The 27,683-nt window shown below is 41.0% G+C and overlaps 1 protein-coding gene across 3 annotated transcripts in view; it reads right to left on the reverse strand.

The window, feature by feature from the left end:
* Positions 1 to 27,683, reverse strand: part of LOC131470258 (contactin-1a-like) — a 56,947-nt gene that overhangs the window by 12,608 nt on the left and 16,656 nt on the right. For 2 of the 3 annotated variants that reach the window (XM_058645964.1, XM_058645965.1), the window contains exons 2-14: positions 16,741 to 16,875; positions 15,747 to 15,785; positions 7,657 to 7,783; positions 6,795 to 6,973; positions 6,512 to 6,607; positions 5,388 to 5,594; positions 4,462 to 4,561; positions 4,108 to 4,289; positions 3,742 to 3,866; positions 3,195 to 3,312; positions 2,803 to 2,950; positions 1,810 to 1,937; positions 1,033 to 1,205 (exon numbers count right to left, since the gene is read on the reverse strand). In XM_058645964.1, coding sequence (XP_058501947.1) covers positions 1,033 to 1,205; positions 1,810 to 1,937; positions 2,803 to 2,950; positions 3,195 to 3,312; positions 3,742 to 3,866; positions 4,108 to 4,289; positions 4,462 to 4,561; positions 5,388 to 5,594; positions 6,512 to 6,607; positions 6,795 to 6,973; positions 7,657 to 7,783; positions 15,747 to 15,785; positions 16,741 to 16,795 — 1,677 coding nt within the window. In that variant the 5' untranslated portion in view covers positions 16,796 to 16,875. Of the gene's footprint in view, positions 1 to 1,032; positions 1,206 to 1,809; positions 1,938 to 2,802; positions 2,951 to 3,194; positions 3,313 to 3,741; positions 3,867 to 4,107; positions 4,290 to 4,461; positions 4,562 to 5,387; positions 5,595 to 6,511; positions 6,608 to 6,794; positions 6,974 to 7,656; positions 7,784 to 15,746; positions 15,786 to 16,740; positions 16,876 to 27,211; positions 27,294 to 27,683 lie in introns of those variants that run through there. The other variant, XM_058645966.1, reaches the window with a different exon arrangement.

Below are 27,683 nucleotides of genomic sequence, written 5' to 3' on the forward strand. Positions count from 1 at the left end.
GCACACATGGTATTTTGACATGGGAATAATACACAACTGCTTACATGGACATCCTGGGTGTGTGTGTACTGGATATAGGTCACATAATCAGGCTTTAAAAACAAATCTTTTTTTCGTCTTCTTTTGTGTTGTTGAGTCAAAGTTATGATTCATTTCATATCACATTTTTAGTAGTGATATAAATAAGCAATAATAGTGCAGAAGTCACAAAATAGACGAGCCAAGGAAACTTTGAAGTGTTTCCAAATTTCAAAAATGCTATCGGACTTTTGAGTACTTTTTGCCCATCCGATTGCCTAGGTTGAGCTGAAAAAAAGGATATATGAAACTCTCTATTGCACATTCTTATACCCTCTGTATATACTGTACGTTTAAACATAGTAATGGAAAAAAGCAGCCAAAATGCTCTGTGTTCTAAGCGTTAAACGTCCATTTAGGTGAACTGGATATAGGTTTCAGCTAAAGCGGCTGCCATCTTCTTTCCTGTAAGGAAATGTCAAGCTCCACACAGCGTTTGCTCCAGATGACATTCACACTAAAGGAAGGTGAAACCACTACTCTGAAAATACGTGGCCGTACTGAACTTTTGCTCATACCACATAAACAATACTGCGGAACTGGACCCCATCTTTATGAGGGGAAAATCCATGTGTACAAATGGGGCATCATCCATCATAATCATAATCTGGAGTTTGCCTGTTGGGCAGGGAGACAAATAAGAAATACTAACCACTAGCTTATGGTTAGAGCTGCAGCAACAGCGAGAGTAGGTCATGTCAACAATAATGGATGCTAGCGGAAATTGCTATTAAAATGATATACAGTACAATGCACCATTGCTCTCAGGGAAGGAATGTGATATGGGTTTTTAGAGACTAACTCATTTAGAGCAGAATGTCGTTTTCCATCTCAGGTATTCCAAAGAAAATACTGCAGACATCAACAAAACCTCCAAGAGAGTTTGAGGAAAGATTTGAAGAGTTTTCAATGTTCTTTTCTCGCTAAAATCATGAACCATTACTGGTGTCTTACTGGTGTGCGTTCGTAATGCTGGCGACCCTTGTGCAGGTCAATGACCTGGCCATCCAGGGACCAGATGAACGTGATGTCCAAAGAGGGGTCATGTGACGCGGCACACTGCATCCAGGCATTCTCACCCACGTTAATATCTGCATTGGAGGGTGCCAAGGTGATCTTTGTGGCCTCTGGGGGGAAAAAACCACGAGGGAGGGATGAGGAGATCAGTAATGATTAGAAAGAGGCTACTTACAGCAAAACAGCAACATTACAGCAAAATAGCTACCACAAAAAGGGAGTATTGAGCTGTCCAATAATATAATAAAGTACATTTATTTTATATGAAATTACTGGAAATGTTCAATGTGCACAAATGTCCAGAAGAGGGCAGTAAAGCGCTGTACTTCTTGTATGACCAGAGATGAACTGTAAAAACCTAAAAGTGTTTGACAGCTGAAATTGTACATCTAAAAAATCTGACATGCACTAAACCAATGTAATAATCTTGTTTTCAATCCCACTGTCTCAACACGATCATAATCTCAACATCTCTTCTCATTTTTCATTCAACAGTGAAAAATAAGGCCTCGTCTCAACACATCTGATCTGACACAGTATCCCGCCTTGGTCCTTTAGGGATAACTGAATATCCACCAATAGCCAGACGGTGATTATTCACCAACCCCGGTTACAAAGTTTGGAGGCAGAGACAGTCTTGTGAGGATTGAACAAACTTCAAAAAAGGAGCCATGAAGAAGTTGATGAGATGAGAATTGTTGAGTTAAAACTTGCCTGTTACCAACAGTGAGCCTGTGCTGTTCGCTTTGCCTCTGTCATTCTCTGCAAAGCACGTGTACCTGCCATCATCTGCTCGGGTCACGTTAAGGATCTCCAGGCTTCCATCCTCCAAGACGAACATCCTAAGGAGACACCAGAAGCAGTTCATCTCACACTGCAGAGAAAGAACTATTTGGTATGAAATATTCAGCACAACGTGAGGGTCAAAAGTCCAGCATGTGTTGTTTCCGTGGGCTTGTATGGGGATGATGAAAAATGATGAAAGCGCTCTCCATGTCTCCCAGTTCCCCACTACATACTGTATATCGTTTTCCAAGGGAAGAAAGCAGTATTAGAACTTGAAAGTAGTTAGCAAGAGGCAACTTTAAATTGGGCTGAAGGCAAAGGCAATGTTTGATTCATCTCTGTCTGCATATATTTAATATCCATGCATGACAAACAGCATCATAGCAGCTGGACCACCACTGCTCCACACCCTCCCTCACGCAAACAGCAGCCACTGAGAGTATTAGGAGGCATATGCTGCATATAGCTGCTGCTCTTCCTCTATGAAAGTCTCCCCCATGGTGAATGGGGTTGTGCTGGGTGGGGGGGAGAGGTTAGGCTGTTTTTTGTGGAGGTTTTTTTTTGTCAGAGTGGAGCAAAATACAGGATTTACACATCATGTCTGACCAGGCTGATGAAATCAATGTCAGACACTGACAGCAAGGCAGTGCAAGTCCAACTTCCATTCAGTGTATAATAGATCTACAGCTAATCTACTAGTCTACTTGAATAGGTAGTGACTGGGTAAAACAGATGTGTTAATCTGTGTAAATGGGTGGGTGTGAATGGCAAAACCGTAGTGACAAGAATTCATCATTTACCATTCAGTCACAGATAAAGTCATAATAAACCAGCCACTGTGAATGACTATAATGTATGTGCAGTAATATTTACAGAGGACAAAATAAAGTAGATATTCCATTTAATGACGTGGCTGCTCACCTGGTAGAGTTGGAGAGCAGCTCTGTGTCTTTGCTCCAGGAGAAGTCGGGTTTTGGCGCGGCTTTGGGTCGACATTCGATCACCACTCGGCCGTTTCTTGCTGCCAGGACTGTCTTCACTGGGTTGTGTTCAAATGTTGGCGCACAGGCTGAGGAGAGACAGTATGGATTATTTATCACAAGTCAGTCAAAAATGTTTCTTTATGACACGTTGAGTTTACAAAATGAAGTAGCACATTCATCAAATTCTGTCTTTTTAAATGACCCAGGTCACATGTATGTTGCCTTTTTTAATGTAGCACTACATGTATTACCGGGCTTCAATTCGTCACGCAGGAATGTGACCTTTAAAATGTGACGCAGCGGTGCCTGTGCATGAGAAGTGTGACTCACCAAAAACACGCAGCTCTGCATTGGCATGGATGACTCCGTGGTGGTTCTCTGCTATGCATTGATACATCCCTGAATCATCAAATGTCAAGCTGCTGAATCTAAGCTCTTTCCCATCAAGCTGTGGAAAGAAACAGGGTGATAACGTTGAAATAATCATCAAGCTCTAAATCGCCAGTGGTTTGTTGACATTATGTCAGCAGTACAGATGACAATTAGTTAGATTGGGACTGGGAGGGGACTTCATTAATAACATGGCGCTGTGTTCAGTATTCAACACCCACTCTGCTGTCACTTTCTTGGCTATTTCTCATGCCTGATGACAGTTGTCCCTGTGTAGGTTCACACAGTCCATGCTGGCACCAGCTCAAAAATAACAGACACTTGCTCCTGACATGATGTGTGTCCACAGTGCCAGCTTCCTGTCACCGCCGTGCTACTGTAAAAGCCTTGAGATGCACAGCAGTTGTAGGGGACCTAACAGAGCTGCTCAGGGGAGTTCTAACTGTTCAGTTATAGGAGGATAAAAAGTCATGAGCTAGAATATTACCCGTTCTCCATTTTTCAGCCAGTGTATGCGCGGTTTGGGTTTGCCGCTGGCTTTGCAGGACATAGTGTACTCGCTACTGATGTCTTTCTCCATGCTGCTGATGTGTTCCACCCACTCAGGAAAAGCTGCAAATGAGAAGATTCGGAGTTAGAGTGCAAAGAGAATGAATAAGATATGATATGAGGTTTGTATTTAAATCACTTCAGAAGGTGTCAGGTCTGAAAAAAAGATAGTAGAGATAGTAGTGGTCGCTGATGAGAATGGCTTCGAGGGGCTGGTGGCAAAGGACCTTTTGTAAAACATGAACTTTTGAGTCAGTGTGTTTTGAAAGAACACGGCTGGTGTGATGAACACCACGCTGCTTACCTTCTACAGAAACACGTGCAGTGTGGTAGTCCTTCCCTCTCGAGTTGGATGCCTCACACCGATATGTGCCGCCATCTTCAAACTGCACATTGTACAGGTGCAGATGAGCCCCTTCCATTCGCACCTCGTGATTGGGTGGCATCGGCCCATCTAATTTCTTCCAGTTGATCTCAGGTACTGGACTGGCAATGATAAACAAAGATACAAATAATACACAAGGCATGCTTCTATATGTAATACATATGTGATACAGTTTGTGTTTAAAATGTCAGTTGTCTGAATGCATGTACTGATGTGGTGCATCATATAAAGAAGCTTCTCTGGCTAAGAAGAAGAAGACGCTTTTTCTCTTACTTCCCCAAAGCGAAGCACTCCAAGGTGATATTCTGCCCCACCAGAGCAACACTATCTGAGAACTTGACGATGAGGTCAGCGGGGTATTTCCTTATCGGACCTGAGAGGAATAACAACATCCCAGAAAAAGAAGACTCACTCAGTTTCCCACATTTGGAAAGTAATCCTGAAACAAACAGTGGTTTAAAAATAATTTCATGTTCATATTAACCGTTGTAGTGTTGGATTGTGATAGTGTGGGTCTGCAGTTTGTTGCATTTGCAGTATCACAGGAGTTTGTTGTACCGACAATAGTTTGTTATGTTTGTTAATCGCAATTGTGATATTATGGCCGTGTAAATATACATATCTCAAATGTTTAAAAACCCAAACAAATGCAAACACACTACAAATGAAAACGCCTGGGCAAAATGCAAACCTACTGAGACGGGATCCTGCAATACTCATGAGAAAACCCAAATTACTGTTCAGTGTTGTGTTCCCCTGTTCAAGACACATTTGGTGCAGATGAAGCTGGTTTGAAGAAAATAAGCATCTGAAGAGATGTCCCTGAGGAAGTTGTTGACATAGCTGCCTAGTTTCTGTTAGTAACTCTGCAAATACACAGAGTGTTAAAGAGAAACATGTTTAGTCTCTGGTGTCTTCATCTCGGAGGGGATTTGTGTTCCATTTTACTCTTTAACATGTTGGCTCTGCTCTAAAGCAACTTTGTTGTGTGTCAGATGTGTTCATTTAAAGAGTGTGTGTGTGCTATAACCTCATTAAATGAGAAACATACACTACTGTAATTAAACACTGTTGTGAAAAATGTTGATTTGGTCTTTTATATGCATTATATAAGATCAATAGTTGTAAAAACCTCCTTCACTACTATTATCATTATCATAACTGGAAATACAGCGGTTGGTAAGAAGTCAAGTACTAACGTTCAGCCAGAGGCATAAGGGGGATGTAGTTGGAGAAGACGCTCTTGGAAATGGACGGACTGGACGCAATGCAGGAGTAGTTGCCAGTGTCTGAGGAGTCCACCTTGGAGATATAGAGGTTACCGTTTGTCTGGGAGACAAAGCGCCTCTTGTCCAGCGGGATGAAGGTTGGGAATTCATTGAGGATCCATCGGAATGACAGCTCAGCTGTGCAGAAAGAGACGGGAACAAAAAGCCACCTGTCAATCAAGACTCTTGAATCCCAGCCACAGCTACAGCTTTGAAAAGAGCCAAAGAGATTACAGATAAGCGCTGGCTCACTTTGAATATTCTTAACACGTGCAAAATTAAAATGACACAGTTCTTCTGTGCAGAGGGAAACGTAATATTCAAGCATCCATTGACCTTTCAGATGAGACCAATATTTTTCTAGTATAGGAGTAGGAGTGTAATAGCTACACTTAGCACATACGCTTGTCGAGATAATTCTGGCACTGTGGAGAGAGTTTATTAATAATAATACTACTCTCAGACTGTTCCATCAACATATATAATTATTATATGTCCAGTGTTATTAATGCTAACATAAAAAATTAATTCAAATGAAGCAAAATACTAACCAGTACCAGAAAGGAAAACATCTTTATGTTGACGAAGTAACTTGAACTAAACATGGGATCGTTTTAAATTATTTTACATCCATGAGATAAAAAGAGAAAAAATGAGAAATAAAGCCAGCATATGGTTGCAGAGAAAAAAAAAGATTAATGTCTGATAATGAGACCTTGACAGAGTCAGAGAGGTCATTATTTTTATGCCTTGGAGCACATTAAGAAGGGTAATTCAACCCAATGCCAAGGGACAAAATATCATTTCATTATTTCGCTAATTGGGTTCGTTACTCTAATTAAAAAAACCAACAATGATATGCTGTTAAAACAGAGTTTGCAGCACGGTGTGTCTAATGAATGTGTCTGATGATTGTTTAGGATTTAATATAAGTGCGGCATCTTCAGTCCACATTCCTCACAGGGCTGTGGACGGCAGTGCATGAACCCACTACTGTCTACTGTGAATTCATCACATACTTCAGCAGGTGCACACTCTGCTGTCACTTACTGTACCTGGATAATGTGGTGGGGGAGCACAGAGCAACACCGCCCCCTGTCCCTCTTTGATTTTAACTGTCTCCCGCTCCTCGGATGAGAAGAGATCGAGATCTAAGAGAGACAGAGACCAAATTCAATTGTAAAACAAAGGTCAGGCAGAATCTATTATGTCATACATTGCACTTTCCACTTGTCCACAGTTTAAATACACTTCATTTGCATGAACATGCAGCTTTGAGCTAGGTTCATGTTAATCTTATTAGCACATTATTGCAGCCTGAACATCTAAGCCACTTACATCCAAACTGGACCGAGCCCTTCTGGCTGACGACGGCGCCGAACATGTTGGAAGCCACGCAGGAGTAATTTCCTTCATGTGTGGTTTTGATGGGGTTGCTGATGACCAAGTTGCCTCCCACTAAGCTATAGTGGTTGCCTTCTTCATCCAGATCAATTTGCATGTTGTCCAGCCTCCATCTGCAGGAATAACAAGTGGGTGTCATTTTCAAAGTGGACTGATTTGAATGGACTGAAAATTGTCGTTTTATTTTGTCACAATACTACTCGTCAGATCAGTATTGCAATATACCTCAGTGTAAACAATCTTCCCTAATCTATAGCATAGTGTTAGAAATAGTAAATTCCATTTTTCATTTTGAAAAATTAAATTCTGTTGATGATATGAGCAGTAGTTGTACCTGATTTCTTGATTCTAGGCTGTCTGATGGTAAAACTGATTTGGAGGATGCAGAGCAATGTCATTTACATACATTTGCATGTAAATTGAAATGATCAGCTGGAAAATGAAGTGGAGACATGATCATTTTTTCGTCTTGTGTGCCATATTTTGGCATTTAAATTACAATTACGCTTAGTATGGGGAAAAACAAACATGTGGATGAAAAGAAAATGTTACTGCGCAAAAATGTGTGCTGTGTTTCTGCAGAAAACAGAAAACCACAGAACTGAAACATCTTGCCAGGAATGGTCATTAATCTCTTAATATGGGGAAAAAAAAACAAAAAACATCCATATGAAAAAAAATGTAATTGCACAAATGTGTGCTGTGTTTCTGCAGAAAACAGAAAACCACAGAAGTGAAACATTTTGCCGGGAACGGCGGGTAGTAATGAGTCTGGCGTGTGAGGAACATATGTTACTTGTATGTGGCAGGTGGATTGGCTCGCGCGCGGCAGTTTAGGGTGATTTTGGCCTCGGGCGACTCCTCGGGGTAGATGGTGTCCATCGGCTGCTCCTCAAACACTGGCCCGAAACCCGCGGCTTCATCTGTCAACAAACAAGAGCGGGGTAAAAAAAACAACAAGCTGGGTCTGACTTACAAACAGGATATATCAAAGTGTTGGGGAGTAAGCCCCCTGTCTGGCAGTTCTGGGGCAGATTCATCAAAAACAAGACAGCTGGGTTCAGACGTGGCACACATTACAAATATACTCCGACTATGGCTACTGAGGAGGAGTCTGACAAAACCCAGCACCCCTCTGATGCTTAGTGGCTGCTTTATGATAAACCTGCGTAGTAGTTTTCATTAATATAATCCTAAACTCATTTTGAAGCACTGAGTAAAAGGGAACCGCTTTATTCCAAATCCCAGCGTCACACCGATCGTGACTTGCCAAATCAGTTGCACATTCATCTGTTGTCGGGGAAAAAGATATCATTACAAGCTAATACAAATCCCCAAAGCAGGAATGTTAGCTTGATTTAAAAATAATCCCACACTCTTTCATACTATCATCAGTGCTGTGAGGCCGACGCACAAACGAGTTCTCTTGATGAAAATGCCTTCACTGGATCAGTCTGCCATTATACCATCAACACATATGTACAATTAGCCCCAATTACTCATCAAAGCATATTATGAGCCGTGACATGAATAAGACAGAAACACAATACGGAGCTATGAATAAGCAATGAAGTGTGTTCCCAATCACTGATTATTCTCTCAGATCAAGAGTGTGTCTATGTGTGTGTGTGTGTGTGTGTGTGTGTGTGTGTGTGTGACTCCCTTGTGTCTATGGATTCTAAAGACAGCACAGCTGACACCTCAATAGGGAGAAGCTCTCTCACTCTCTCTTTTAGTAAAATCCCGCTTCTATTTGTCACTTCAACCGGGCCTGCATTGGCGATTCAAAATAAATTCTCTCTCTCGAAATGTCATATTGACTAAAAATGCACAACCTTTCAAACGTCTACACAAAAGCCTGTTGTTTCCATGATATCCTGTCACCTGAGACTGTATTCTCACCAGTATTTACTGCCACAAAAGCTGCGATTTAAGTTATTTTTTCGGAAAATCGACCAAAAATGAAGAACCACATTCACTCAGGCAGAGAAACATGCGAGTGCCGCCATCGATGTAGACTAACTCCGAAAATGAAGCCATATTTAATCACAACTGCATCTGTTGCACATGTCTATCGGCCTCTGCATTCAGGAAACTAAAGTATTAAAAGGTAAAGAATTCCTAACCAGTTTGAGAACACATTAAAATGCCTATAGCCACGCTGGCATGTTAGCAGGGCACCTTCCAGCCCACCAAGAGGCAGCAATTAAGACGTTAGGAGACTAAAATCCACTCCCACTCTACTCCACACACTCCAGCAGCCAACCATGCGCATGTGTTTGACACGGAGACAAATCCCATGAACTGTGAATTACTGCTAGCTGAGAGAGAATTACACATACTGTACGTGCAGCATTGTGGGGCTGAGGGAAGGCAAATGAAGTGAGAAGCTATGCTCTGGGAACGAGAAAGAAAGAAAGAAAGAAAAAACACAACTGAGGGAACAGGGTGACGAGAGTAAAGGGAATAAAGTCAAACCTATTCTACTGTTGGACTTTGGGTGTAAATTGCTGGTGCAGTCTCTATGGTTTCTCTGTAATGTGGGATGCGACAGATGGTGGAGGGAAGTGTTGAAGCAGGCCACATAAGGCCCGCTGCCGAGAGACTGACACATGACTCTTTCTTTTCCCCTGCATCGCTTCACTTTCTCTGTCTATCCGTCTCTAACTGGCTGTCCTCTGACTTATTTTGGATCAGTCTCACCGACAGTATAGCCTGCTGTCACACTCTGCTACGCCCTCGTTACATTTCCTTTCCTTCTTAGGTGTTTAGGTTTACCATAAAATATAATATGTCTAAATATAAAATGACGGCATGTAATAAAGGCCCCTAGTTGGAGTGAAAATGGATATTGTTATATTTGCTGCACTACTTTATCATTAAAGCATTATTATCCCCTTATCGATTTTGTTCTACTTCTCAAGTGATTCAAATGTTTTACTTTCCTTCCTCTTTTGCTGTACTTTTAAAACCCCGGAACTTTCCCTTTGAATTTGAGTCCTGTCCTCTGTCCTCTGTCCTCTGTCTTCTCTCTTTCAGAGACTGTTTATAATAGAAAGAAAGAAAAACTCTTATCTGTGTCCGTCTCAGGTTCGGTTCTCTGTTTCGCTGAATCATACCCCTTATCTGTTTCCTCTGTTGGCACTACTACCACAGTGGCTGTGGATACACTTATTTGCCGTGTTAAACAGGCGAGTGATTATCGCCTGTCCCTTCCCATACAAGAATACAAAGGAAAAAAAGGGACAGTTCTCTCAGGACAGACACATAGACACTAGCCAAAAGCCATCCGTCTCAAGGGCCTGTTGGCCTGTCGTTTTTCTCACTGATTCAGCTAATGACCAGACCGGTTGACACTGTCATTTGAATTTGAAACACTACACACACACCCCTGTTATTTTAGGAACATCCATCCATTTCTAAAGAGACATCAATAATTTATTGAGATATCAAATATAATTCTAAATCCATGGCATCGTTTGAAACCACATAACACCAGTCAACATAAATCAGCTATGATATATTCTCCATTTTACAGATTTGAATGACTATATTGAGTGTGTGTTTTTGGCTTCACATGTACATAGTTTCATAATTACTGAAAATCTTCACTTTATCCTCCACTGAATTTAACTTTGACGCACAGCTGTGGGTTTTAGCTCCGCCTGCACCATGCTTTGTGTGCATGACCACAAGAGTGTCCAAATGGGACAGACATCAGCACAGAGTAGCTGTAATTACACATAAACCCCTGAGCCACACAATGAGCTACACTGGCAGACAAAATAGCTCCTGGAGTGAAAGATCTATTGTTTCTGCATTCATTTGATTTATTCTGATTCACTGCAGTCCAGGTATTTTATTTGGTCAGGTATGTGGTCGACGTCAGTCAAACTGGATTCACACTTAAACAGAGGAGGAGGCTTCGGCTGAAATGCTTCTTATTTGCTTCTAATTGAGCAACATCAAGCATCACTGAACATCATTGTGACTCATTGTGTTTGAATCGCTCGCGTTGTGTTTGGCAGAAGAGGAGAAATGGTCAGCTCATCAGCATCAGCCAAACAAATCACATTACACGACACAGGCGAGGTTGTCCTCTCCCATTACCGATGTTTTTGTGAGACAAAGTGCACCCAACAATGACGGATGCCCGCAGACATCACATTATCATCATTTTACCGGCATTAGCAACATTTGGAAGAGTTGTGATGGTGATATGATATCCTCTGTGTCCACCACTGTTGGGTGCGCTCCAAAAAAAACACATAAAGCAAAGCAACAGACCCACAATGCAGTTTGTGGACGCTGCGACACTCAAAGAGAATGAGAAGCGTTTAACACCTTCACCACATACATGAATCCAGCTGTCATGACCCCTGGATCTTTCAGGCACTTTTTTGTTGAACTAGTAATCTGTTTGGACTTTTTGTAGTTCTGTTTTTAGTTCTCAGTCTGGTTTTCAGTTCCAGGTTTCCTGTTTTATTTCGAAGTTTTTCCTTGCCCCGTCTTCCCTGATTGTCTGCCCCGCCCTAATGACTTCGACCTGTGTCTTGTTTGTCACACCTGTGTTTGATTGTCTCTGCCTCCCCAGGGTCTGTGTTGGTTCATTTTGATTTGTTGGGTTTGTTTTAGGAATGCACTGATTGCCATTTTTCTGGGTCGATTCCCGATTATTCATGGAGTTTGAACTGCCAATACCGATATTAGCTGATTCCGATTTAATTTTTTCAAACCACTTAACAGCACACAGAGAGATGTATTTTCTATCTTTTCTTTAATATAAAATTCTAACATAGAAATACAACCAACTTTTCAGTCAGATGTGAGTCTAGATGTGTTGTTACTGCAATACTGAATAGTGCCACAAGGTGGTGGCACCTCCTGCTCCGTGGACATCCCCAAGAAGGGGCTCTCAGTAATGAATTGGTGCTGGCTTTGTATGGTCGATGTGAATACTGGAGAATAAAGCTGCCGTGTGGAAATCCCCACTTCTGTCTGTCGACTCGCTGAGCTAACTTGCTATCTGGAGCCTCTGCTAACTGCTAACCCGTTAGCCTCTCCACCTGCAGCAGCTCACGTTACAACGTGTGCTGCTGTGGCTGCGCGCTAAAAATCGGCATATCTCTGTCTGACTGGTGGCCGATCATGTGAAAATCGGCCATCAATGTCACAGTGAGACATGGAGGTGACAGTGTGCTGATTTTTAATTACTTAACAGTTTATGTGGATATAAACATGATTTTACAAGTGCATTAACACATTCTCGTTCAGCCTTTATTGGACTTTGAAAAGTACTCAGCATGACGTTTATCTGTTGGAGCATCATTTTAACAGCATCAATGCTGCTTTTAGAATGATCAGCAGTTCAACTGTAAATAAGGCTGCGAATAAAGAGTGATTCTACAGAATGTCCCAGCTGGACAGCAGCCTACACAGCGTTATGACCTTTGAGGAGCATGGTATTGACTCTGCCTCCTCAAAATGACCAGGCATTCATCTTTGTCTAGGTTTGACACAGTTTAAACTCACACAGCAGCCTTTTCTCACACATTTCAGGAATGAGTGACCTTAAACCAAGTAGTGCCAATGTGTGCATCGTCGAAAAAAAACATCCAGCGGAGTCCAAACTGGATCAGGCTGTGCTATTTCTATACGCAAGTGGAGATAATGTCAACATGCCCAGGAGGTGACACTCAGGCTGTGAAAATCATTTGCACTCAAAAAAAACCAACAACAGCAGAAAGAGTGGCTACCACATAAGAAAAAAAAAAAAGATTAATTGCTGAATCTGTGGTTCCACTATGAATTCAACAAGCATGAAGCCTCATTAATTGTTTCCAAGCAACACATCACCAAAGCCGCATTTCTCCATTTAGCCTCTGCTAAAAGTCTACATTTATATACTTCGCCCACAGATTAAAATACCACAGTCTTGTGCAGATAGTAAGCACTGACAGTACACTAGTATATCCATATCCATGTGTGTAAAATAGAGATCATTTTTGGGATATGAGCTTGTCCTTGGAGCTTTTCATTTCCCTTCTGCCAACGCACTTGTCATAGAGGAACAGTGGGACATTTTGGAAAATACATATTCACTTTGTCGGGGGAGTTAGATGAAAAGATCAATGCAGACTATTTCTGGACTACTTGTTGGCCAGCAATATCCTGGAGATTCAACTGGTTGCCTGGCAACCTCATAGTGACAGCCAGCAAAAATTATAATTTGGCATCAAACCCATCATAGAATCACAGTTTCTTGGTTTTCATGCACGCAAATGATGTTAATTCCCGAGCTGTGTGGATTTAGGTAGCACGAGACAAAGCCAATGATCAGTCACATTTCCATATGGGAATGATGGCTGCAGCAGGAGCTCAAGTCTGCTTCTCACAAGTATATTAGCTTTATAGGTTCGTCTTTATCCTCCTCTACATGTTGTTTGACCTACACTGACACAAATCAATCACAATGACAAGAATTATGTATTTCATTGTTTGCATCTTCTCCACAACGGAGCACAACTCACTCCAAACTTTGTGGGACGCAGATCAAAAGTGATATGCTGATACAAAAGTGGATCCTGTTCAGTAGTGTGAGCAGCAATCATAATTGGACAACGTTGATGACTTGGAGAACCAAAGTGGACATTCTACTAGAATCTGCTGAAGGCAGTAACATGATCAGGTTCATGTCCCAGCTGATTCCACAGCTTCTAGGACGGGGAAATGTCCCTACCCCATCGATCATTGAGGGGGCTCGCACTCTCCGACAGTCCGACAAAGTGACAGAGCCAGATTAGCCGGGATTAATTAAAATGAAGCTCATTAACTTGCAGGACAAGGTTAAAAGGAGAAAAGGAAGCGGAGTATAATGAGTCTCGCATCTTCATCTATGCTGACTTCAGAGACGCCCAGAGATTTGATCCTGTTAAACGCAGGCTTCATAAACGTAACATCAACAAGTACTTTCTCCGCTTTCCCTCAACTCTGTGTTGCTCACAAACGGCACCGTTTTACCAGCCACAGGAAAACACATCTCCTGGCTAATGGCTAACCTGCTGAGGAGTAACTATGCTTCTGTAATGCTCCCGATTTGATTTGTGATGTGTTTTCATTTGTTATTCATGCGTTTGCTATCTGTTATAGAAGGTAGTGACCTCCTGCTCTACAGTACATCGCACATATGCAACAACGGCAAATGATCTTTTATGTTTAGAGCTCCAACAGACTTAAATCATTTACCAGCTGATCAATTTACCTGGTCATACTGTATTTGTACTTACTGTCATTTGGTGATACACTTACACCTGACTATGTGTCTGACCTCTGACCTGTGGTTGTAAGGTTTCCTTTGATATTATCAGCTGTATGTTGTTTGTTTTTGCCTTTTTTTGTTCATCTGTCTGTTGTCTTTCTGATAGTTGTATTTTTATGTATGTATTATTTTGGCACTTGTTCTTTTTGGGCACCTATACTGTGTTGTTGTCATATAATGTTGGGACCCCCTCAAATCAAGATGATGATACATCTCAAGGGGTTTATCTGAATAAATAAATGAGTCATGCCAATCGGCTATGGAACCAGCCTGTTATTTAGCACACATGACATGATATGTGATTATGTGAATTCTTCAAAAGGTTTATATACAGTAATCTGCATCTATAGCTGAAAAAAGGTTACGCTAACCCTAACCCCAAAAAACCCAGAATCAACTTAATGGCTATACACAGAAGGAAAAGTATAAATATCATCTGTCTCTTCCATCATCCATAAAACCCCACAAAATCATGGTGACTGTAATACAATTTCTGGCTCTGATGCTCATCCTAGATCCATCTGGCGAGAACAGTGCAACTGTGTTGGACCATCTCCATTAATGTACATTTGCAAGTAGGAGAAATCCAGGAATAGCAACAGTGGGCCATAATCATTAGTCATTCCCTATTGTAGACCACAAGATTAGGAGCAGTATGTCACTGCACGTCATTCAACAAATCCTGACAGCCAAGTGCTGTTGTAGTTTTAGTACCTCAGTGGGTGGAGAGGCCAGAACCGCAGCTGAAGCCAATTTGGATTAGACATAGATCTTTTCTTTGTTTTGTATTTTAGTCCATGAGAACAAAGTCTTGAATAGGGAGGATAAATTAAGGACATGGACATTTCATTGAAGTATTATGTCTCTGACATGTTCTAGCATCACTGCATTCATTCATTAATTGGACAGGCGAACAGGGCTGTATTTTATTCGATTGTCTCTCTGTGTAGTCTGCCAGAAGGTGAGTGAAATGTTCACTGAAATTACAGGAACAGCTGTGTCTGTGAGGGGAAGCTTCAGCCCCGTCAGTGGTAAACAACTACGTTACAGTCCGTACAGTCTCAGCACGTTTCTTCACATTGTTAATGAAATTAAGGGCAAAGCTTTCAGCCTTTTACAACTTTAATATTGATTCATAAATGAATAAAGTAAGAAATTACAGGTAACTGGCTTTATTGACTTCTTATTAGTGCAGCCTTGACAGTGAGTCACATACTGGTTCCTCCTCTAAGCTCCAAGGCCACAGCCTCATTAACTTGCTACTGAATGATCTCTGCTTTGAAGAACCTTAATCAAAGGAAGACTTTCTTTTTAGTTTTGCTGCTATCGTGCTTTTCTATTTTTCACATTTCATATATTTATTTTTATGGTCTGAATAAGTAGTCACAAATTCCATTAATTCATTGATGCACAAAAATAAATGAGCTGTCGTCCCTAAAGTCCTGGTCTGTCATCACTACAAACCTTGTCCCTACTGATCTGATGTTACAGTATCACAAGATATTTTGACGATGAGTTAAAAACATGCATGAATGTTGGGTGGAAGCTTTGAGTTGAAATGTACTCACCTCTATAAAAGTCAGGCACCTCCCCATTAAATAATGCATCTGTAACAAAAATGTTTCGTGTCAACAATTTGAACCATGACACGATGCATGACTTTTGTTCTACTCTCATAGCACTGATGTCACATTAAGCACGAAAATGTATTCTTGTCTTGTTCTCTGCCCACAATAACACCCTGAGAGTGTTGGTTGGCTGTCGTTTGTTTAAACACACCATGAGAAACAAATATACAGGATATAATGTATGTGAACAGTGCATGGATGTGGTTTATAAGCTCTACAAGGCTCTTTCCAGCTCAACAGAAACAGAATGTGGGTCTATAGCAATGATTTTTCTTTTTTATATCGGTAGGAATAGGTAGGAAAGTTTCAGGACTAAGTAAATTGACTCTAAGAGACTTTGGGAATAATATAAACAGACCTGTGCTGGTTCAGATTTGGATTAATCGGAAACTACAGTTGTCAGTAGGGTTGAACAACTAATCAAACCTTTATCAAAACCGCAACACGGCCTTCTGCAATTTTCAAATTACATGCTGGAGAAAACATCTTTGTTTCTCACAGAGCCGCACAAAATAGTATTACTTTAATATAAAGCACAGGTTTAGCCTCTACAATGACACTCTAGCTTTACCTGTAACACTGCCACAATCTTCGGTGAAAAAGGACAAAAAATGGTGGAAAATTTCCCAATCAAAGCTCCCATATTTTGAATGCGTTTGAAATCAAATCTGACAGGAGACTTTTTAGAGATTTAAGTTGTTTTCACATGTACACACATACAGGTTGTGACATTATACCTAACATCAACTGTAGCACTAAGCTGAGAAGTTTAATACGATCGCATAAATATTTAATAGTAAAGTCAAAGCTGTCACAATAGGCAATAAATGGTTATGCATGATTATTTTAGAAATGTGATGCTTTCATCGGTATATTTACCTCAAGATCAAAGTTTAACACATAATGAGATCATTTATGCTGTCGTGTGACTGACCTGCAGAGGAGTGTGAAAGGAGGAGGAGATGGAGGAGCAGGGTGAGGTGCAGCATGGTGCTGAAGTGAGAACCACCTGGTGGGGTTAAAGCTAGAAGCTCAGATGAGGGTACATTAGCGGGACGGTCAGGAATTCCTTGAAGAGACAAGAGGAGAACAAGAAAAGAGACAGGTTGTTAAATGTACAGAAGCCAGGGATGCTGTTTGCCGAAACTGTCAGTTTGCGGAAATGTGATAGAATCTCCACTGAGATGAAACACAGGAGCAAAACATATAAACTGGCTGTCGACATTTACTCCTATTTGTAGACAACAAACAAGCCTATATATATATATATATATATATATATACACACACACACACACACACACACACACGAAAGAATATCCAACAGCACAGAGAAAACATCTTTGAAAAATTCGGCTTTTTATAACATCTTTGAAAGGTCTGGTTTGTCTTTTAGAAAGTTACTTTAAGATGACTCATCGTGAAATCCAACAAAACCATGTTATTTAATCACCAACAACTGGATTAATCCAATTATCTAAGCATTCGTTGCATGAACTTGTCCATTTGTCTCACGATAAAACATCACTGTGTGGGAACTGTATGTGCCACAGCACAAGACAAGTGTGAACCATGAATACACAGTATTCATAACAACTTAGATGTGTTTCGGCTTCCTGTCAGTCTCCAACACACAAGCAACTTGATTGGTTGACATGGGATGACTGACATTTGGACAGTTGCCAGAGGAAATCCTGGACACTGGTTGAGATGAGTGGGCATCTGACTGCTCACTCTCTGCCCACAAGATTCTAACATCACACCATAACACTGGCTCTCAGTTGAAATGCAACAGCTGTCAAAGTGTGAAAGGACAGAGTGCTTACAGAGAGAAAAAGATGGAGTTTTCCATAATGGTTGAAAATACTTCAGACAAATGTTTCGTGTGATCATAGGAGATTCTCAAATAATGGTTATGCAAGAACAGGGGAGTAGAAAATGAGATGTGGATGCCACATCACTCATTTTAGACCCTTTTGAACACATTTGTGCTGAGTCATAACAGACATAACTCTCTAACACACATAAGTCATAGTGTGTAGTGTGCATAGTGAAGCATGTGATATATATATTAGTGCTGTCAAACAATTCAAATATTTAATTGCGATTAATCGCATTAATGTCATAGTTAACTCGCGATTAATCACAATTAAACGCACATTTTTATCTACTCTAAACGTCCCTTGATTTTTTTTTTCTCATTAAAAAGCTCTTATCAACATAGAAAAGTGGATCGGCTTGCTTTGTGCAAATTTTTTTTTTATTGAGACAACATATATTGAGACACACCCTGCATATTTTGAGTTATTCATCTTATTGTGAGTGCTGCACAATAATAAGAGAGTTGTAGTTTATCTAACGTTACGAGTTGTTGCAACAGCATTCACGCCAGTCAAATGGGTTTGCGTTAACGCCATTAATAACAACACTAATATAAGTACATATATATACAGTATATATATATATATATATATATGGGATTTTTGGATATATATTTAGGATTTGACTTTGTTATCTGTGTGATATCCGATCCAGTGATTCTGACCAGTATCAGACCGATACTGAGTGTCATGACGGCTCATCTTTACTTTTAAGTCGTTTAAAACCCAGTCAATCATTCAGTTAAACATCCTGCCCAAAAAAAGCACAACCTCCGGGGAAATTAAATGGAAAACTGTGTCACCATGTGATGTCAAAGTGTGTAAAGCTTAGCATCAGTTAGCATCAGTTGTCCTTTGACATTTTGAAAAAATGTATGTACCATTTGCAGCATGATTTCTGAGAGAATCTTAATTAAAAAAGTGGATTTATCATTGCATATTAAATATAATTTGCAATCAAATTTAACATCTTGTGTATTTTCTTACTGATACAATGCTGGGCACAATATTACAACACCTGTCCATTGTTTCGCGGGTCATGCTGGACTGATGTGCATTGATTAGAGTGAAATTGAACATGAGGCAGAATATTAGATCTTTGAAATCAGCCGGAGGTGTCGGCCGTCTCAGACTCAGAAAGTGTGACAGCACGATTGAGTTCTCACCTCCACAGACAAATGGTGCTTTACTGCAGAAAATGGATTACTGAGGAGAATGTGTTTAATTTGCAAGCTACACTTGACACAAAGAAGAAAAAAAACAAAAAAAACCTGGACAGTTATGACACACACAATACGTTGGACATAATGTCCAAGCTGTACAGCTGCAGCTAAACAATACAGAGGCGATTTCATTTTCACGCTGGCCTGTATCCTAGCAACACTTTTCAAAAGGAGCAGTTTTTGTGCTATGGGGGGGCCTTTTAGAAATGGCAAAGAAACAAGGCAAACACTCATTTTCCTCTGGAACAGGACTGCTGGTGTTGTAAAACAAACACCTAGTGTGCTCGGATGAATCGCTGCAACTCCTTAAGTTGTTGAACTTCCCATTACAAATGATCATGATACAAATGTTATATTTTATATATTGGTTATCTGGAATATCGTGTTGTTGCTCTCGGAAAAATGTGATGCAAGTCTGGATTCTCTATGTTTTTGTACTGATTATACAATGGTTTGCAGTCATGTGTTCAGTCAGTGTTTGCTTTCTGTGGAAATAAGAAATCAGGAGTCAAAGAACGGAAAAATGTGTTTATTAGAGCTCTATCCCACTTATCTCACTCTAGCTACATTCCTGCAGTATAATTTCTCCAACTCATAAATGATAAATGATCTTAATAGATGCACTTAGGAGATTAGCGTAGACAACAAGGAGCCTCTTTGGAGCACAAAGAGAACCAATCCCATCTATCCCATTAAGAACTGTCACCGAGTTGATATAGTGTAAAAAATAAAAATCAGAGCAGTACCACACACAGAGGCAGAATGCTCATATAATCAGTATTAATGGAGCCTCCTGCCTCTCCTGTCCTATCTTGGAAAGCCTGAATGCACGGGATGAGAGCGCTCAAGTTATCAGAGTAAATCACCAGGTCCAGACGTGACAGCCCTCAAACAAGGCCATTTCTTCTCCCTCATAAATCACACACTGGATGAAGCCAGTGCTATTACTGCTCGTGCCTGCGGTTTGATTTTGGTGGATTTTCTTTTCAATTTCAATCTCTCTCCCGTCACTCCCCTTACAATTCTCAACCTCATTAGTCTGAAATCAGAAATTATATGCCATCAAGTCAAGGCTGCTGGGGAGGGGGGAGGGGGGTGGAGCTTGGGATTTTGTCGCCGTACTGCAATGATTAATACTGTCATCTGTGATATTTATCATGACCCCGTCGCCCCCTTAGGACACAGTGAGCTCAGTTAAAGTGAGTGAAACATCTCGGTTTCTGTGCTCGGCCCGATGCGAGCTGCATAATCAAGTGAGGAACTTAACAGAAACGTCTGCCCTTATCAACTGGGACAGATGCAGTGATGTGGGGGAGGAATGAAGGGGAACGATGATAGGGTGGAGGAGGGTATGATGAAGAGGTCAGAGTGGAGGACTTCAAAAGCAAGATGTTGCTCCAACGGCCCCACCCCCTAAAGACAACAACCACCACCATCACCACCTTCAGTCCTTTCACGACACACATACACACAATCAACACCACCACCTCAATCAGTCAGATTTACAGTAATCCTGTGGGGGGGAATCCAAGATGGGGTTAACGCTGGATTGGTCTTAATCAGTTAGTGGAGGAAAAATGAGCACTGCTTAGACACAGTGCCAGCGACTGCAGCATCCAATCATGTGTGATTTCCATCAGGAAGCTCGCAGGTCTACAAGACCAGCACCTCATCACACACTGTCAGTGCGTTTCTCCTCAATTATAACATCGTCTCGAGGCCGCAGGGTCTTTAGAGCTGAAACAATCAGTCTGCTAATTGATCAGGTGGTTGACTGAAAATAATCAGCTTTTGATGTTTTACTTCAGATTTGTCACATGTTGCTGTTTAGTGAGTGTTTGTCATTTTCTGCCCATGTAGAAGTTGGAAAAACAAACAAACAATGAAATGGTTTCTATAAGTTTTGGCCACACCATACAGCTTCTATCAACAAACGTTAGATAAGAAAGATTGATAATTATCTCACATGTGTGCAGTTTGAACGGTTTCTCCCCATAACATACTAAACTTCAGCTGCACAGAAACATCATGTTTGACAGACACGCGTGAGGGTAATGTCAGTACTCTAATCGAACTTCCAGTGAGAAAGTGTCGTTTCCAGGATGTCAAACAACCCCTTAAGAGTGTGCTCGTACCTCACCTCATCTCTTCTGGTACATTACTTACACCCAGACGTAAGATGTGGAATCAAATACTGATAATGAGGAAAACAATAGCTATTAAAACACACATTCTGTGATGGAGCAGAGGAGATTTAGTGGCTGGTGGAGGAAAATTGATCCAGATTACATTAAGATGAAACGTTAAGTGAGACTCGAAGCGGCAGTGGTGACTAAGTCTGGTTTAAAGGGGGCATTACTTTTAAACCTCTTTGGTTTTATTTCTCCAGAGCCTGATGGGAGTTGCAGCCTCCTGGTGCACATTAATGAAATTATAAACAGTAAAAACTAATCAAGTATTCAGACGGTAGGCACATCTGAAGGCAGTGTTCCTCGACGTTTTTGCTTTCTGTCTTCCACTGCACCGCAGCTCAGGGGAAAAGGCCAATGAGTAAAAGGTCTTTTGCTGTCAAATGCTAACTTTTACAACAACTGCTATGACTACATAATGTAGTTTTAAATTAATACATATGCAACACACACTGTGATGCATTTCATTTTAAGCTGAAAGAGTTTGATTTGACCACATAGCAGGTAATATTGTTAGTCAAACCTCTGAATTATTTATGGTATTAAAAAAAAAACAACCCTCATTCCAAATGAGCCCTAGGAAACCTGTGTCTCTGAAAGATGACCTCCCTCTGTTCTGTGTCAGAGTGGAAGATAACTGTTAAACAGGTTTATATCTCCCAGACGGCCAACAGTTTTATTCAATTAAATGAAAGGATACAGACAAAGGCTATGCAAGTCTATTACACAGCAGACGAAGCAGTAACTCCAAGATGCACACACACAACTGCACCTGCTTGTTTCTGTTTATAAACAAGATGAACTAGGTTCAAACTTAATTATGGCTGAGCTGCAGCTGCGGTCAATGTGCAAAACTATCAGGAACTATGATAAATAGAAAGTTTTATTTGAACCACTGATCGGTTTATTAGGAACAATACTCTGATTACTCTCAAATTGAATTATATTACACAGATAACCAATACAGCAACATAGAAAATACTCCCTTTCTAGTGTAAGTCTCGCAACTGCTGACAATTTGTCACCAAGAAGCAGGCACGATGAGAATTTTACCACAAAACTTTCTAGTTATCTGATATTATTGAAGTTGTTGGCGTAGCTAGGTCTCACCTGTAAAATAGTGTATACTTAATGGGAAATAAAGGTTAAACAAATGAGTAAATAGAAATTAAAGATAAAACACAGTGCTGTAATGCTGCTTACATGTCCAACACTTGGCTTACCGAGCACTGATGTGACAATCAGTCGCTCAGTCACTCAGCAACATGCAGTCAAGATCTGTAATGAGTGCAATCATGCAATCATTATATGGATTATTGCAGTCCAGACAAAGAATAGCTGTCATACGTTTACAAAGAATGTCTCACTTTTCACTTCAATCAAAAGATGAAGCATGAAATAACACTTAATATTATTATTTATTGTTATTTTGTCCAGAAACAGTATGAGGTATTATTTATGATGTAATCCAGCAGCAGACAATCCAGTCATGGCTTATTGTCATTCTGTCTTCCTTCCATCTCACTCTCTCTTTCTCTGCATCTTACCCAGAAGAAGACACCATACGAATGTAAGCCACTTATCCAAACCTCTGCAGTCAACACAATACCCCTCAGACGATCTGAATACCACTGACATGATATTATCATTCAAACTATATAACATGTACCTGGACTGAATCAGTCTATAAACAAATGCAAAACTGCAGTACATAATCTGAACCATTAAAAATGACTACAACTTCTCTTTCACAGCGTGCCATGCGTCAGGCAACAAGGAAGTCATCTGAACTGCAAGTGTTCAACCACGAGCATCATGAAGACAGTTGATAAATTAGTTTTAAAGCCAAGTACGTGTTAAGAATGGATGGTTTCCATTTCTGTAATGGCTTATTGGCTGAAAACACTAAGACAGGCTTCTTTACTCCTCTCTCACGAACAAAAATAAATAGGTTTGTTAAATGAAGTCGAGCAATAAGACTGAGATAAATACTGGACTATTGATGATGGCTTTCAAATATCTGAACGGCTCTGAAACAGTAATGAATCACACATTGATGCATTGACCTTTACATGCAAAAGGCAAGAAAGGACAATACTGAAGACAAACCCGGATATGAATGTGCTTCCAAGTAAGGAACGTATGTCCCATTGCGCTTGATAAATTGTGCCATACAGGCAAAGGTCAGAGGAGACGTGCACTCCGTAAAGAAAAAAGCGTTCCACTTAATTACTTCACGCTGCATCTGCCCAATAAAGATATTGGTTAATATGTTTCTATAGGAGACCAGTGACATGTTTTAAAAGGTTACTCATCTTGGTCCCATTCACTGAAGGGTTACAGACTCTGTTGTAAATAACTATAATTACTGAGTGACTGAGTGGTGCTTACAGCTGATGGCTATGAAAGCTATACAGATAAGAGAGAAGAGTTCATATACAGTAATTAGTGTATCCCGAAGTATACTGAGAAAAACAGTCTATATTGAAGATTGAATGACTTTATTCCTCCCCCAGGGGGGAAACACACATTCACAACAGCTCAGTTAAGAAATGAGAATAGAATAAAAATAAAATAAAATAAAATAAAATAAAATAAAATAAAATAAAATAAAATAAAATAAAATAAAATAAAATAAAATAAAATAAAATAAAATAAAATAAAATAAAAAAAATTACACTCTAATATAGAGTAAGTATCAGGGGTAAGTAGGAAAGTGAGTGGACATTTACGACAAGGCGTTAAATATCCGAACAGCAGTGGGGATGAAGGAGGGAGTGATTAAAAGCATTTGGACCAAAAGCCACAGACATTTTACTTGAGTGGAGGGTTATAGGAGACCACCACCACCACACAAACCTATAAGACACAGTAAAACAATCAGGAGTGTGTGGTGTGTGTGGTGTGAATCTCCTCAGTGCTTACCTTGCTGTGGAGAGCTATAATGACAGTGGCTGTGTGATGAGATGAGCTACTTAACAGCCCGTGTCCTCATCCCCTCCAACAGGCCTACACTGCCAAGTGTCCTAAATACTCCACTCCATTGTCTGCTTCAGAAATGAGCAGTGCTGCTGGATCTCTCCAAGGTGGAAAGGAGGATAGAAGGACAATGAGAAAAGAAAAGGCCAATTCCCTGAGCAGGACAGGGAGCCATGCAAATAGGACCCCAGTGAAGAAGCTTCCCTGTGGTGAAAACACTGCACAGAGGGGTCTTCTCTCACCGCTTTGGCCAAAGATGGGGTTTAATCTTTTAAGCCCCCGCCCCCCTTCCCACTCATACATACAGCACACACACATAAACCAAAAGACGCACAATTCAAAATTGAAAACATAGCCATTTTCTCCCCCTGCACTCAAGCAACCCGCTACCTGGGCTTCTCTCTCATCATTAGCCTGGCAGTGAGCCACATGCATCATCAGCACTGTCATAAACATGCTGTTGCACCACTGTTGCAGAGAAAAACATTGTATTGCTGAATTACAGTATGTAGAAGAAAACACATGCTTTTCTCTGGCTTCTCTGGCTTCCTCCCACAGTCCAAAAACATGCAATAGGCAAATTGGGATTATTGGGATTGTGCACAACTGTGATACAAATCTGTCCATAGATGGACAGACCACATCTACTGTAGTAGTTCCGTGCTCCTTGCTCTTACAGCTTGAACAAAGCTTCTTTAGTATTACCTGAGGCTGTACATAATGTTCACTTTGTGAGTCATTGAACTTTTTTAAAAGGTTTAAAAGATTAAAGGAATACTCGAGAACAAACAGAGTGCGTTCATTCATTCAGAGTGCACTAAAACATACCCGTTAAAGTCCTGAATTCACTTATTTCTTTATCTGACCTTCGAGTCATTAAAGCTCACAAATAAGGTCAAGAACGCTGTGGATGGTACTTGAGACAAAATCCAATCAAATGGCTTCTATTCACATCAAACAGACGGGCCACTCAAAAAGTCAACACAGCGGTTAAAAGAAGCGACAAGCACCATGTTTTCCTTTTAGCGAGCATGTCGCCTCGGTTCATGAAGCACAAGCGCAAATCTCCCAAAGCATGTGCAGCGTGTGGGGTGAGACAGGGAGAGAAGAGGCGACGCAGAAGGCTCGTGTCTGGCTGGATTCATTCATCTGCTCTCTCCTCTGGATGTTGTTCACCCAATAATTCTGACTCAGCACAATTTACCCCTTTACAGGAATACAACGCGATCGTTTCCTTTCGAGCGACAGCACATCCGTAGATGCATGGACTGCAGTTACACCTGTGAGAAAATGCATAATTAATGAGGAAAAGATGCCTCAGCGCTTACATAATCCACAGGCAAAAGTCTGGTGAAATATGAGCGCGATGAGTGTGGAATATACTGTAGGGTGCACAAAGTTTGCAGACGTACTCACTGAGAACACGGAAATGAGAATGATCCACAATAACTGCACTGCTGGTGTTTGTTAAACCAGAGTTTGTAGATATCTGCAAGTCTATGGTAGTAGATTGCTTTATCATTGAAAAGTCTGTTACAGCTGCAGATAAGGAGTTTTCACTAAGCTTACTTTGCATGTAAATTGTGGACCAGTGAAGTTAGATGGAAACAAACAGACCATCAAAAACTGAATAAACATTAAAAAAAATGAATGGCAAATGAAGTTTAAAATAGATTCTGTGTGTGTGACACTGTGTGCGAGTCATTTTGAATTCTGCTGGGTCCTGCTTTCCTTCTGCTCCCTGTAATCACATTTGATGTGGCGTTAAATATAATGAGAAGACTGAATGCACTGAAGGAAAAACAAAAGTGCATATTCAGTGACACATTGTTCTTAGCTTCTCAAAGAGGCATTTTTATATTTAAGCTTTGCATTGCCTTGCTGTTGTCTTAATGGGTTTCACTCTCTTAGGCTTCTTTGGCAGTGAACTGGTGTGTTGACGTGTTGTCAACTCTGTCCTGCTCAACAAGAACAACAACTGTCACATCATGTAATGCAGGTAAACAACACGTCCTTCCCCGCTGCAGTTCATGGTTGATCAATAAAATGAAAGGCACAGGTACATGCTCTCAAAGGCTTGAATTTAAGCTCAAGTAAATTGGCCATGATGACACAGATCTGATCATCTCTTCAAACCCTTTTATTGCTTCTCAGTGAGTCAGCTGAACAAAAGAAGAACAAATAGCTAACATGTGAAAACAGAAGAAACTGCCCCAACAGTTTCTGTAGATGCTAATGTTGGCAGTGCTTCGAGGTTTAAGTGAATGAAGGTACGAGATTTCCTAAGGTCAGATAGTCGTGACCAAATGGAGAACAACCTTGTTAAGTATGAAGATGCAGGGATGTATGATGTGACGCTGCTGCTGCTGATTGACCGTAAAAGCCCATACATAAGATTTTGCTTACACGTAGTGATAAATTAGTCTTGATGTTATTGTGATGAGCTTCTGAGCGCAACACCAACTGCATGTGCAGCATTTTTCAAACAAGGAAAAATGACATGCACCAATTAACAACGCACATTTAGGACACAACCATAAAGCTTGACGATTCGCCCTGATGACCATACATGACACATCTTGTGAAATGAGTTGGAACGCTGGACTGCCACGGACCCATGAACTAAAACCACCGTCATGTAAACACATGTGGAAATGCAAAGGCTCTCCGTGGAAGCAGAAAGTATGACCCAGCCCTGAGCAGCGGCTCGAGAAAAACAATTACATATTGCACTTTTAGAAACGCACAATGCAGACAAGGAGCAACAACGAACATTCTAATACCCACCAACTATCTTTGAACATCGCACAAACTGAAAAGGAGCAGTCACCACACGCAGACAGAGTACAGAACATTCACATCATGCTTCCAGAGCTTCACCCTCTCCTTGTGCAGCACTGCAGTGTTGATGTAGGAGGTTTCATTCACAGGCAAATAATTAGCCATTCTCAGCAGAGGACAGAATCCCAGAGCCAGCAGAGTTGAGCTGCACTGGAGAAAACACACACACGCACGCACACACGGATACACGCGTGCTTGGTAACCCAAGAGAAGTAAGCCAACTTGCTCTGCAATGGTGCTCTGTGTACCTCCACACAGCAGCAAACAAACAGTGAGCTCAGTCTGCCACCAACCTCTGTTCCCGTGCACACACCCCGAGGTGCACACAGATGCACCCGTAAGCGTTGAGTTGGCAGCAGCAGGGAGCCAGCAACATATCTCTTTTCCAACACTATGGCTCAGGATTAAGTCTGCTACTGCTGGTTAGCGACGGCCGTCATGCTGTCCCCGGCTTCCTCCATCACAGGGACTGTGTAGGACAGACATCTGCCTCCATCACATAAACATTTAGCTGGCAAATCATAGGGCTCCCCAGCTGTGACCTCACGTCACAGTGGAGGAGGAGGAGGAGGAAGAAAGACAGCACAGTGACAATGGGGGGGGGGGGTGCAGACTTACAGAGAAAGGCAGAGTAATAACAGGGGCAGCCTCAGTGGGGAGGAAACAAATTATTACAGGATAGAAGGATAAGTAAGAAGACTACAATGTAGCAAGATAAGGATGTTTGTTCATTGTTGCTGCTGCTAGAAGAAGAAAATATACACA

Source organism: Solea solea, chromosome 12 (assembly GCF_958295425.1).
Source record: "Solea solea chromosome 12, fSolSol10.1, whole genome shotgun sequence".
NCBI classification, from domain to species: Eukaryota; Metazoa; Chordata; class Actinopteri; order Pleuronectiformes; family Soleidae; genus Solea; species Solea solea.